This window comes from Pyricularia pennisetigena (genome assembly GCF_004337985.1).
Source record: "Pyricularia pennisetigena strain Br36 chromosome 7 map unlocalized Pyricularia_pennisetigena_Br36_Scf_8, whole genome shotgun sequence".
Taxonomy (NCBI): domain Eukaryota; kingdom Fungi; phylum Ascomycota; class Sordariomycetes; order Magnaporthales; family Pyriculariaceae; genus Pyricularia; species Pyricularia pennisetigena.
The window spans coordinates 1,201,072-1,214,701 of record NW_021940920.1 but is presented as its reverse complement, the minus strand read 5'-3'; the positions used below and the strand labels follow the sequence as shown (position 1 = coordinate 1,214,701).

The window sequence follows — 13,630 nt, the reverse complement described above, 5'->3', positions numbered from 1 at the left end:
CTGCTTCTCTCGCTCCATGACGGTTGAGGCTTGTCTTGTCGTGTTTTGTTCTGACGTGTCTTTGGTTTTTTTTTTAGGGTTCAAGGAAAACAACGAAAGGTAGAGTCGTTTCTCAGGCCCTTGTTTTCGCTCTGTCACGCTAATTCTGGCGTAATGGCGCTAACATAACGGGGTGGCCTTCCTTTCCCCCCAACCGCCCCCGGCTCCGTGCCCAACTTGCACCAACCTGCTCTGCTCAGCAAGACAAATCGTTCTAGCTTGGGGTCTTCCTGCGTTTCTATTTTCAGTTTGGTGTCTTCGTAATCGCAGACGCCAGCTTCCATCGTCTTCTGTTCACGGGCGTGCCATATTACGTAGCTCAAAAGCACAGACCTTTTCTCATGTATAGCTTCTCTCTTCGGTCATACAACCTGGAGACCCTTGATAAAGCAACTCCTTACGTCTGGTGCCTGGACAGGCTGATCCTTGGCCAAGGGAATTTTGGAGAGAAGAAGAAAGAGATAAGGGGGTTTCTAGAAGCCTAACGTCGCAGGTAACTCTACCTAGGTGAAGCATGCACCGACTACGGTGTAGTGGAATTTCCTGGCAAAAGCAACGAGTAACGAGCAACGAGCAACTCGATTCCGGCAATCACCGGCACTTGGGGAAAAAGAACATTTGAAGCTGCCAAAGATGGTCTCGTGACAGAATTAGTGTCATTGTGGTTATAGAAGAAGAAGCAGCAAAAATTGTGGAGGGCACTGGCCAAAGTTTTGGACGTCTCGGGATCACTCGCAATGGCGGATGGAATTGGTGATGCATTGCATGCAGCCAACTTACCTACCAGGGGCATGTCGTGTGTGGGGATTGAAGCTCTTTGTCTTGCTTGGTTTATCCGTACAGGTTTGTTGCAGCTGCATTGGATTGGATACCAACCAACAGTGGTTGTGGTGCAAGGACTCAAACACCAACCGGCTTAGTACGGGAAATGCTACAGTCCACTTTTCTTTGGGCGATTACAGGGATCAACAAGTTACCAGAAACGGGACATGGGAAGCTAATGCACGTTCCAGGAACGTCACTTCCCCTAGCTTTGCCGGGCAATTAATGCTCTCAGCAACAGCAGCAGCTACCCAGCAGCGGGCAGCACCACAAAAAAAAAAAAAANCCTGAGGAGGCACGCTGGTCGAGGCAGTTCCCTGAGGAGGCACGCTGGTCGAGGCAGTTCCCTGAGGAGGCACGCTGGTCGAGGCAGTTCCCTGAGGAGGCACGCTGGTCGAGGCAGTTCCCTGAGGAGGCACGCTGGTCGAGGCAGTTCCCTGAGGAGGCACGCTGGTCGAGGCAGTTCCCTGAGGAGGCACGCTGGTCGAGGCAGTTCCCTGAGGAGGCACGCTGGTCGAGGCAGTTCCCTGAGGAGGCACGCTGGTCGAGGCAGTTCCCTGAGGAGGCACGCTGGTCGAGGCAGTTCCCTGAGGAGGCACGCTGGTCGAGGCAGTTCCCTGAGGAGGCACGCTGGTCGAGGCAGTTCCCTGAGGAGGCACGCTGGTCGAGGCAGTTCCCTGAGGAGGCACGCTGGTCGAGGCAGTTCCCTGAGGAGGCACGCTGGTCGAGGCAGTTCCCTGAGGAGGCACGCTGGTCGAGGCAGTTCCCTGAGGAGGCACGCTGGTCGAGGCAGTTCCCTGAGGAGGCACGCTGGTCGAGGCAGTTCCCTGAGGAGGCACGCTGGTCGAGGCAGTTCCCTGAGGAGGCACGCTGGTCGAGGCAGTTCCCTGAGGAGGCACGCTGGTGGAAGCAGTTCCCTGAGGAGGCACGCTGGTCGAGGCGGTGCCCTTGGGAGGCTGGCTGGTCGAGGCAGTTCCCTGAGGAGGCACGCTGGTGGAAGCAGTTCCCTGAGGAGGCACGCTGGTCGAGGCGGTGCCCTTGGGGGGCTGGCTGGTAGTGTCCTTGGGAGGCTGAGAGCTAGGGCTGGTGACCTGAGGAGGCTGGCTCGTGGTGGTGGCCTTGGGGGGCTGGCTCGTGGTCTCCTTGGGAGGCTGGCTGGTCTCCTTGGGGGGTTGGCTGTGCGGCTTAGAGCTCTCAGAAGTATGCTTGGGGGGATGGCTGGTGGTGGTGGCCTTGGGAGGCTGGCTCGTGGTCTTGATGGAGGTGGTGGTCTTAGGAGGATGGCTGGAGCAGTCAAAGTCGATGCTGGTGACAGTCACAGCACAGTCCTTCTTGGGCTTGTTGGACTGGGGAGGGTAGACGATGGTAACGTCCTTGGCACCACCGCACTGGGTGTTCTTGACCTTGTTACCGCCCTTCTTGCAGGCAGCACGGTGACGGCAAGTAGATCCGTCAGGCATGCCGTAGTGGAACTCGAGGTCACAGTCGAACTCAGTCGACAGGTGGAAGGTGTCCAGAGAGAACTTGTCCTTGGACTGGAAGCTAGGGCAGTCAGCCTTGTTGCTGGTAGCACGACCGTCGATCACCTTGCCACCGGTGCGGCGGTCAAAGTGGCCACGGCGGGCGAAGGACTTGTCCTCCTTGCACTCCCAGCCCTTGAAGTTGAAGTCCTCATAGCTGTCGAACTTGCCCGGGTTCAGGTCACCCCAGTTGAAACCACCAGCCTGCTTGGGCTTGCACTTGTTGTCAGTGTTGGTGGGGCACTCGAAGGGGTTGGCGCTCTTGAAGGTCGCCGTGGCCCCGGCGACCAGGGAGAGAATGGTGAATGTCTTCATTTTGACTTTCAGTAGATGATTGGTTGATATACAAGATAAATGGGATAAAATAGAGATAGTGTTCTCAGCGAGAGTGAGCTAGAGTATAGCTAAAAAAAAGTTTTGGTGCGAAAAAAACAGACAAGTATTATCCTGTAGATACTTTGTCTAGGTGAATATAAAGAAGCGAATGATATCCGACTCGAAGTAACGAATGATCGAGGGAATGCAAAAGAAAGGAGATATACTAGGAACGAAAGCTAGTAGAAAGCTGCACGAAGCATGAGGAAAAAAGAGAGACTGAACAACTGGATGAGAGACGCCGCGGCCGAGACTATATACAAAGTACACAAAGACCGAAAGGCAGCGGCCCAGGGCGTGATGTGATGGATTCTGGTCCCGTCCACGGGGAATAATGCTTGTCCCGCCGATATCTCAGGACAAGGAAATCCACACATCCACAAAGGGGCGTGGCGTAGTGGACCGGCCATGTTTGCTGCCCTGTCGAAAGAACAAAGCGGATGTGGATTCACCATCCAGGGGTTCTTTTGAGCGAGAAGCCCATGTCCTACCAAATAAACGTACCCTGGACGGGCGAACCTCTTTTTGTCGACTACCCTCGTCGCAATTCGGGTGTCCAAGGTGGTATCGTTGTGGACATATTGGACAGGCAAAGGGGGGGCCAGTGCTTTTGGGGGATCAGCAAAGCAACGCCCGACAGTGGTTCAGAGGCCAACACTAACCTAGATCCAGTAACCTATTCCTGTACCCGCCCAAGCACCCTCAGCGCGCGCTAAATCGTTTTCTTTCTTTTTCTTTGCAGCCGGGCGGCTCTGCTTTTTCTCTGCCGTCCTGTTGTTTCATAAGCCACCACAACAGTTGAGTTGCAGCCAGCAAACGTTTGTGATTGCCGTTGCGACAACCCCTTCCCCCCTAACAAAGAAAAGAAAACTCGGCCGATTGAGCCCTAATGGTGCTGTGATCTGGACCTGGCCACACGCGAATACTACTCCAGGCTGGATCCGATGTCAGGATTGAATTGACCATCACGAGTGGACCTGACAAGGTAACAACAAAGGGTCCCGGGGGGGCCTAGTTCTATCAAATGCAACCGCCATTCTGGCAAGTCGGCAAGAGAGAACCAGTGGATCTTGTCGACGGCGGACCGCTCGCATGAGGTTTGGTCGGCAGGGATGCTAATTGTAGCGAATGGGCTACCGCCGGCCTCTCCACTGCTGTTTTGCTTCCCACTGGCTGTGCTTGCCTGCAATAGCAAAGTTTCTATTCCAGGGATCCTCGTCGGTAGATGCCAACTCCCAATTGGAGGTTGTTGACCGAAAAAAAAAGTCTCCGCCCCCTAGCGCCCGCCTACTGATCAAAAGGAGGGAGCTTTACTGTGCATGTTATGTAAGCTGTAGCGTACGATGATTTGCAAAAATTCCCCCGGGATCATCTCTTACTACCCGAAAAAGCGAGATTTACGACGGTCGGACCGAGATTTGTATTGCCGGTACGCAGGGAAACAGCGAAATTCAAAAAAGAGAATATTGATCAAGGTTGATTTTGACTTCATTTAAACTTGACTTTTTGTTGTCTATTCACTTATTTCAACCCTAGGTACTGCCTGTTCATGGCTCCCAACCGGTGCTTGATCCCCGCATGCTCGTGCTCAAGCTGCAGAATTGACAGCCCGTAGGTCACTGACATGGACGGGCATTTCTGTCAAGTTTTGGCGGGGCTTTATCGGCTTCCTTTATTACTATTTTTTTTTTTTTTTTCACCCTACCGCTAATCCTCTTTAGCCCATCAGATCTTCGCAGCTGGTCGGTTCACGTCACCTGTTGATTGAATTTGTGGGCCTTGGCGCTTTACGGCTTGAAACGGGCAGGCAAACAAGATTGCAAAACTCTGCAACAAGCAAAAAAAAACATTCCGTGGATGGTGTTTCTACAGTCGCATTGCTTTTCAAACAAACATCACAGTCATCACGAGGTTTTTGCCCCTGGGTCCGTGCTCCCAGGTGCCAGACGTTGTCTTTGTCAACGACGAACCTGAAACAAGGGGTAATCGTTGTAACGGTGGTGGGCTGTGGTTGTTTTTCTTTCTGTGTGTGTGACTTTGGCTGCCCTTTTTGTTTGCCCGTGGTGTCATTCAACTTAGCGCTGGCCGTCCTGTAACTGGGGATCCAGAGGCTCAGCCACCTGGCACAAGCCCCACCTAATGCAGGTACAGCGTGCACAGAGCTTCTCCAAGTTCGGATGGTAGATCTTGGCAAGTCAAGTGAAAATCCGGATCAACTCCGGGTTGAAAAAGGATGCGAGATCGATTGACAATGACGATTCATCACCGACCTCAACAGGGGCATCTTGCTTCGTATCGTGATACAAGGGCGCTTTTTGTTTTATGGGATTGCCTGGACCGTCCGGAGAACAAAATCAAGTTCTTTCTTGGAAATGGCAAAGATCAACAAGGAAGCCTGCTGACAACGGTTTGAGCTGCGCGCCACCCCGTAGCATTTTTGGCGGCTCATCGGCGAGGTGTTGCTTATAGCATGAGCCGCCGGTTGGCCATGTCCAATGAATTTCCTCCGGTTGAGAATTTCCAGTTCAAATTCCGACTGGGCGGCAGCGAGAGGCAGCGTTCTCGGCATTGCATTCGCCCACAAACAAAGTAATTACGTGCTCAAAAAAACTCAACCAATATAATATCGCTAGACCCCAAACTGCTGGGAAAGAACGGTACTCGGAACATTGCTTAGTTCAACAGTACTGTAGTATTACATCGGCATCGATAAATTGTTTTAATCCCCTTGCCTGTCTAATTTGGTTCCCTGTCATCGTACGCATGCACCGTCAACGCTGTTGTCATGGTCACCCACGCATGGACAAAGTCCTCCGCTGGAAGCCGACCCACATCTGATCCGACTCTGCCGAAGCGCTAGTAGGTCGACCCTGGGAAGAAATAGCGTATCTGCAACGGGTGGTCTTTGATATCTTGAGAGAAAGTTATGGTAGCTGGGGACTCTTGACCAGGTTTACATAGTATTCAGATTTTTGCCTATTGCCTTGCCCCTCCGCATAAAGCTATCACGGACCTCTACGTTGCACCCATAACCGTTCACACAAGGGCACTCGACCAACGACTTCCACAAAGGGAACATCTGACCTTCCGCTGGTTCCTGTAAATAGATCCGCCCGTTCACCTCTAAAGGCCCATCTGCTACATTGTAATATTAGAATCTGCACACCAGTGACTAATTACATTGTTGTCGTCACGCCACCAACAACTCCGTTGCGGGCGGTCTAGCCCCTCGGCGGAGATGAAGTGAGCTCGATTTACTTCTTTTTTTTTTCTTTTTTTTTTTTCCCCCAGTCTTACCACGAATTTCCCGCGGAGCCGGAGGAAGGGGTCCCAGGAATATCTCCCGATGAGCGAGAAGCTTAGTATCTAGTGATCACCGATAAACGGGCTTGGATTTAACGAAAAAAAAAAAAAAAAAAAAAACACAGCCGAGTAGGATTAACTACCAATGCAAATCACACCTCACTCACTACCTGGGTATACTTGACTGCCTGCCTGCCGGCATTCATACGAAGCAACCGTTTGCCTGGGTACCTGTTGGACGGCTTTCCTTGCCCACCTGCATACAGTACGTCCCTATATAGATTGACTACAACTTGACTAGGTACCCACGAGCTTACTAAATACGAGCTCTAGCCAATGTAAAAGTCTATTTATTTCATAGACTCTCGGATCCAAATTAGTTCAAAGAATCAATGACCTCCGTGATTGTAACTTCGACTGTCTGATTATCTTGTCCTATTTTTACATCTACGGCGGCCCCCGCAGGCCAAGATGGATGGCCGACCTGGCTACATATGCGTGTCGGTGGCGCCTGTCAACCGCTTGGGGAGGCCCCGCGGAGCGAGGCGACGACACCTAGGCCGGGGCCACACGAAACATGGGCAAAAAACAAAGGTGCTCTCCATCTGCCACCTTTGTGCCGTGTGGTTGACTTGCAGCCCATACGTTTCGCATTTAGCCACTGCCTTGGCTTGGGGATTTGCTTTCCTTGTATTAGAACCCCCTATTAAGCGGCTGAGGAAAATGGTACCAGGGTACCAACTCGGCGGTAGTGGGCAAAGATAGACCCTTTTTTTTTTGCATGCGCAAAGTAGGTAGATGACTAAAGGTGGCATAGGGTAGCGCCTACATCCATCCGTGCGTCAAATGCCCAGCTGTAATAGGTAAAGGAAGTGTGGGTCAAAAATGTACCCCAATAAAAAACAAAAATTGATTGATCCTACAGAGTAGGACCTGGAGCAGCTGGGGATCGAACCCAGGGCCTTATGCAACACATGATGACCGCGGAACGGTTGGTGCAAAGCATACGCGCTACCACTGCGCTACAACCCCTCGTTGTTGGTTGAACGCAGTAGAGAGAATTGTAGTATATGTAGGACTACAAAATCCAGCATTCATTCACCCGCACCGTAAACTGGGAAAGACTCGAGCGCATCAACGCCGGCCACAGAACCCCCGCCAGCTCCATTCTCAAACCACTTTATAATCGAGCACTCTACCACTAAGTTATGGCCCCGTATGGAGGCGGAAGGCTGAGAAGCTACCGCCTTGGTTGTTGAAAGATTTCGAAACAACAATGCATCTGCTTGGTCGTACCACAGCGAGGCAACGCACAATAACCAGCCTGCTGGCTGCTGGCCATCCGATCAAACATACTACCCAAGTGCACTTGGTCCGCCCGAAAAATGAGCGTCTCGTCGCTGCCATGCACGTTGCGGCGGCGACAACAAGAAGCCGAGTCTCTCGTCTGGCTCAGCTGTGCACCAAAGGTCACCACAGGCAACCGAGTCGGTATTTTCCTGCCTTCGGCTACCAATACGGGACTGCAACTCTGTGGGAGAATGCTCGCTTGCATTGCAGAAGTGTAATTTGGAGTAGTGATCAAGCGAGGAAAATGGCACCACATACGATTGACGCTACTACGTTCCCGAGTCAGCACCATTATTTCGTATGACTACACTGAAAGATATCTCTCTCTCGCTCTGTCTCTCTCTCAAAGAATTAGCAAGCGCGTGCGAAATGCGACCGCCTACGACATCAGCCCCTGCTTTGGAGGCCCAGTCGCTACTAGTTTTGGCGACAGAATCCTCAATCCTTTTATCGTTAGTTCACAAACTGCCCAGCTGCGGGTACTACTGCCCACTTATCGAGACGTCGCTATCCGAGCGCAAGATTGAGCACAAACCATTATTAGAGTAAACAAACTGCTCTTAAACTTGATGTGTGTCTTGAGGCTGGCTGCAGCCCGGTGGAATCACACACTACATTTGGTGAAAAAAAAAAAAAAAAGAAGATGTCGTACCAGTCGCTATTCTTTGGTGCCAGAAGTAGAGCTCCGGAGCTCTCCCTATGAAACTGGATTGCAAGTTCTCGTAAGCACTTGGCAGCTACAGAACGCTCTAGCATAGTGGTAGCACTTACACGCGGATTCTTGATTTGTAATACATTTTCTGAGGTGGGTTCAGAGGGGAGCAGTAGAGACAATCCAAATATGTTATCGAGAACTGTATTAAAAGTATACCGGTAGACAGTGACGATCTGGGGATACCCGAACGAAGTCGTTCCAACTGATCGCAACCGTTCTGATCCAGCTCGTTGCAAACTTTGTGGAGCTGCCCACGGGAGGAGGCTAGATTCAAAGCTGCAGCAAGGCAGACCACCTTGATTCCAGCCGTGCCGCCGTGCGATCTTTGCTGCCGCCGGTCCGACTCGCAGGGAGCTTCTGCAGACCGCTAAAGACCCGTGTCGCGGCGTTCCATCGTGCCAGCCTTGCTGTCGACAAATCTAGGGACATAGCACCTAGGTAGCTGTCATGAAGTATGTGAAAAAGAATACCCGGCTGGGTGACAAGCAAGGTTCGCCCCCTCCGCGGGGATGGACTATAAGTGTTATTCCTCATGATCTCACTGGCCTGGGAAGTTTTGCTTATAAGAATTTGCTTGCGTTAGAAACACACCTCGACAATTACATTCCGGGATCCAGGAGGGAAGAAGGAGTGGATTTTGCCCAACGTCGCTCCACTGATTTTTGGTTTTGTCTTCCTTCTGAGCAAGCTAGACAACTGCAGGACTTTCTTCGACTACGTTGAATATCTACCAGTGCCTTTGGTTCTGTTCCTGATTTTGATTGCTGCTTGTTTCCTTTTCACAATCTCCTTCTGAATGGATCATACATATACTACTTCTAATCAGCCTTTTGGACTTTGTACCTCAGTTATATGTATTGTTGCTTATTGATTAATAACTAAACCCCGTCTAGCCTAGTTATGCAATTTATTTGGTAAACCAATAGGGGAAAAAATTAAGAAGATAAATATGACATGTACGGAATCCAGGTAGCTGGGCAGCTAAGAAATTGCGATATTAGTTCCTGCCTTTGAGTTTACGACCCAGATTGCATCCTCCTCATTCTCTCCTCGGCCGCACGAGCTCTCCTTTCCCTCTCGATCCTCATCTTCTGCTCCGCCGTCAAGCCCCTCATCTCCTCTTCTCTGCGATCCTGCGCCGTCTTGGGCACCGTGCCATCCAATAAGCCACCGCCTTTCCTTGCACTACTGGCACCCCCCTTCTTGGCCCCGGATGCCGCCTCCTCCCGCTTCAGCCTCTCCTCCTCGGCCTTGCGCCTGTCCGCCTCCTTCTTGGCCTCCCTCTCCTCGCGTTGGTCGGCCTCGGCGCGCGTCAGCGCAGCCGGGACCCTGGCGCCGTCCTCACCCCAAGCCCACTTGTCCTCTCCGAGCTCCGCCCGCGCAACCCTAAAGGCGTCTCTCGTCGCCCGGTCGCCCGCGAGCTCAAAGGCCGTGCGGCCCTGGCCGTTCTGTATCGTGGGGTTGGCGCCGCCCCTGACCAGCAGGCCGTGTGCAAGCGTTGCCGAGTTGAGCGAGGCGGCGAGATGAAGAGGGGTGGGCGCGTGGTGGTTCTGCTGCGTCTCTGGCGGGTGGAAGCGGAAGTCGGGGGTCAGGTTGTTGTTTTTGATGTAGGTCAGCAGGGAGGGGAGTTTGGATCGTCGGATGAGGGCCTGCATCTGTTGAGTGTGAAGCTGTGCCGTCTCCTCTTCTTCGCTAAGCTTCTTGCCAGGGGCCCGTTTGGGTGCCTGGGCTTGCGTCTGTTCCGGTTTCGGCGGCTCCTCAACCACAGGGAGGATCTCCCGGACTTTGAGCCTCGTGAGCTCAATAAATGACCGCATGAGCTCATTTTGCGTCGCCCTTTTCGTGCTGAACGGAAACCCCCTGAGCCTTGGGTCGTTTGCCCTCAGCACCTGGCCCTCGTACGGCCCGAACAAGGTCCTCCTGTTCGTGACGCCGGTGGCGCGTACAAAGAGCAGATCGGCCGTATCGAGCAGACCCCTCCAGTCCGCGAGCAGGTTCCGCACGTCTTCCACCAGGGCCTGCTCGTTGTACCGCCGCAGCGACGAGCCGGCCGAGTGCGCGGTTCCCTTGGCGTTGTCGTTGGCCGACTGCGAACCACCCTGCTTGCGACGTGTCGTGTAACGGTGAAAGGTCTTGTGGGCGAGAACGGTCGCCTCGCGGTTCAGTGGGGCAGAAGACTTGGACTTTTTGGGCGCGAGAGAGACCACCATGGCGGCAAAATGGCCACCGCCGATCATGCACATGAAGATGTGTCGCCCGGTGTAGGAGGATGCAGATGGACCCATGGTGCCGTCCTTATTTGTGAGTGGTTTGGGCATGGATATTGGGTCGAGCTGACGGGACTTGACGGCATCTAGGATCTTGTCTTCTGTTGCCAGCTCCTCATTTGTGAATATTGCTCTGTAGATTCCATAGTAGTGGTTTTCTGGCAGCTGCGGGGAGGTGAACCATATTAAGGGTGGTTTGCCGGATCCGCGCGGGTTCTTTGAGCTTTCGGCTTCTTCCTCAGCATTTGTATCTCTCCTGCTCTTGTCCACAATATTTGCTTGTTTCTTTAGCAGCGTGACGAGCGTCGAGTCACCCTTGGCTTGTTCGTCTTCGTCCTCCGAAGAGTCATCCTCTCCCGACAGACTCTCATCCAGGTCACCGATGAGCTTCTCAAACTCTAGTTCAGAGACCGGCTTGAGTCCGCGCAGCTTCTGCTTCAAGTTGTAGTGGTGCCAGTCAGATTTGAGGTGGCTTCGTTGCTCCTCGAGGCTGTCAAAGGATAGACCGCAAAGTGAGCAAGCTTGGGATCCCACCAAGGCGGAGCTGTTTCCGGTACTTTCTGGCGTTTGAGGTCGCGATTCGCCCGGGATGGCAGTCTCGGCTTCTGACTCGTTGGATGCGTCGGCGTCGGTCTTGAGAGTGAGTGAGCTGAGTACCTCAGGAGGCAGGTCGTAGACGTAGAGTGGGCGCCGCAAAAGGGCGTCTTCTTGTGGAGGCATTGTGAGAGTTGACAAAGGATAGAACGACAGGCAGACGGGAAAATATGACACGCAATACACCGGGTATCGAAATGGGGCAAATGCAAACTTCAACTTGTGCGAACCTCTAGAACACCAAATGTGATCGCATTGGGGTCACGTCTTTTTAAGTTGGTTGTTGAGGGGCGATGACGATGTTGCCTAGTGGGGCACAACGGGCGCATATGTACTGTACTGTACCAATTCTGTTATCGATAATCTGGCGCATGGGTTCAATTGCAAGCCTGCAACCGGTGTGACTGTTTGGTTTTCATTGTCGTCAATTACTCATTGTTCATTCTGAATCATTTCATTTGGTGGGTTTGGCTAAGTACAATTTGCCCAAGAAACAAACCCCTTTTGAAAACACTGCCTATCTATTTAGGTCCTTAACTGATCTATTCAAGCAAAATTCGAGCAATATTCGAGCAAAATTCAAACAAAATTCAAGCAAACAACAAAGGAAACCCAGAAGCCAACCATCATACACCATGCAAAGTCGCTGTAGCTAATCACCTTCGACTGACTAATCCGAGAGATCTGAGTGCACATGGATGCCCTCAAACCGCACCTTCTTTGGCGTCGTCGGTGTCGTCGGCGTCATCGGTATCGGCTGCTCTGTCTCGGTCGGAAATCTAGCTCCGTGCTTCACCCTGTAATAACGGTATCTGGATCCCGACTGCTGTCCGTCGGCTTGCATCGGCGGCATCTCAGCCTTGGTTGAGGACGTCGACCTTCTCTTAGCTCTAGAGGAACTGTGTTTCGATCCAGACTGCGTATATCGACCGTCCGTACCTACCGGCGGCGTCTGTGTCTTCTCCCTGCGTCTCCGTTCCTTGTCAAAGTAGTACTCTGGCTCGCCCCTCGATGGCCGCCAGTAACTATGGTAATACCCACCCGACATCTGAGGCATCCAGGCATGCGAAGTTGAACACATTCGCGATGTACGGTTTGTCGCGGCGGTGGGGTATCCATACTGGTTGTCGACCCAGTGGTACTGTTGGTGGTGATGATATTCTCCGTACTGCGACCACGGTCTACTAATTCGGTCAGTAGATCGCCAAGGGTATCCATATACATCGTCATGGTATGCATACTCCCTCGACGACCGCCTGGAGGCCCTGGCGCGGTCTTTGCAGTCGTCCTCGTGTCTCCGGCCGGAAAGCTGCAGCAGGGTTCCACATGTCAGCTATATCAATCAAGTTTACATCCAAGGATGGGAAGCAAGATGCAAGGTGGCTTACATCGGATTTGGATGTCGCATATCCACCATACGCCCACGAAATGGGCCCTTTCTTCGATCGACTGCTGTCGCCCACTCCAAACGACTTCTTGACAAACTTGCCGATTCCTTCAGCCATCACCCCCAGCGGGTCACGATGAAAGTCGGAGTGGTCACGACGCCGGGCATCTTGGTCTTTGTCTCGGCGGCGCCGGTTCGAATCTCTGTGTCTGCGATGCTCGTCACTATCGTATCCGCCACGGTCGTCGTAGTCTCTCCAGTATGAAGAGGTGCTTGAGTATATGTACCTTGACATGGGTTGTTGATGCGTTTGTTGTTCTTGTTTGGAGTTACTTCGAGCTGCTGGTTGCTGGTTGCTAGTTACTGGCTGCTGGCTGCTTGGTGCTGGTTACTGGTCTGATCAGGCAAAGACATGGGAAGAGTCTGGCATATGTCTAGGACAAGCGTCCTTGAGTTATACCCATCACCCTTGACAAAAGCCCTTTCATCTCTGTTAACCCCCCCAAACGGTTCCGTCAACGGGAGTGATCAAGAGGCGCAGCGGGAGCACGATTTTCCTTTGATGTAAGGCTGCGGTTTTTTCCATTGTGTTGCGAAGGCAACCCCCGAGGCGCGTTTATTCAACATTCATTTCTCTTTGCACCGCAGGGAAGCACAAGCCAAGAGGCGTCATCAGACCCCGGAATCGTGCCGTGGCCGTAGAATAAAAGACCAACACAAAACCTTGTTTGGGTCAAGGGGAGTCCCAGAAGCAAAAAAAAAAGAAGGCATTCTTATTCTTTGATTGTCAAGATCCTGCACAATGTTATGCCTCGGTCCAATTGACCAGACCAAATCAAGTTGAGGAACACTGATATTGTGAACCAGAGATGACTAAAGTGGTTCGCAAATCGGGCAGAACCAAGCTCAGGCTATCTGCTCCGGTAGTAGATTCGCTCTCCTATGGTATGACGGTCGATTTGGGGTATTTTGCTTTTTCGAGCATTTACAAACCATCAACTATCAATATGCGTCCTGTTTCGGATGATCTTTGTGGCCCGCAGCCAAACATATCCAAGTACTGTTTAGGACTGAACAAAAGAGCGCATCCCTTGCTTGACTTGGAACAAAACCACTCACCAAATTCAAACGCTCAAGAAACAAATGAACAACTCTTCTTCTCTCTCTCTCTTTTTTTCTTCCTCTTCCTCCCTTGTAGTCACCATACCAATCACAAGTCCTTCGCCCTAGTAAAAAGGGAAAGAAAGCAGAAAAAAAA

General features: G+C 52.1%; 3 protein-coding genes across 3 annotated transcripts; all 3 read right to left on the bottom strand.

The window, feature by feature from the left end:
• Positions 1 to 1,057: 1,057 nt before the first annotated feature.
• Positions 1,058 to 2,696, bottom strand: PpBr36_09471 (uncharacterized protein; the record flags this gene model as incomplete). The annotated part of the gene is made up of 2 exons (XM_029896592.1): positions 1,058 to 1,066; positions 1,161 to 2,696. 2 exons carry the CDS (start codon positions 2,694 to 2,696, stop codon positions 1,058 to 1,060), a joined length of 1,545 nt encoding a protein of 514 aa, XP_029744542.1.
• Positions 2,697 to 9,140: 6,444 nt separating this feature from the next.
• Positions 9,141 to 11,111, bottom strand: PpBr36_09470 (uncharacterized protein; the record flags this gene model as incomplete). Its single annotated transcript, XM_029896591.1, has 1 exon — positions 9,141 to 11,111. One exon carries the CDS (start codon positions 11,109 to 11,111, stop codon positions 9,141 to 9,143), a length of 1,971 nt encoding a protein of 656 aa, XP_029744541.1.
• A 544-nt stretch (positions 11,112 to 11,655) lies between these two features.
• Positions 11,656 to 12,958, bottom strand: PpBr36_09469 (uncharacterized protein; the record flags this gene model as incomplete). Its single annotated transcript, XM_029896590.1, has 3 exons — positions 11,656 to 12,294; positions 12,374 to 12,756; positions 12,871 to 12,958. 3 exons carry the CDS (start codon positions 12,956 to 12,958, stop codon positions 11,656 to 11,658), a joined length of 1,110 nt encoding a protein of 369 aa, XP_029744517.1.
• Between the last annotated feature and the right edge of the window lie 672 nt (positions 12,959 to 13,630).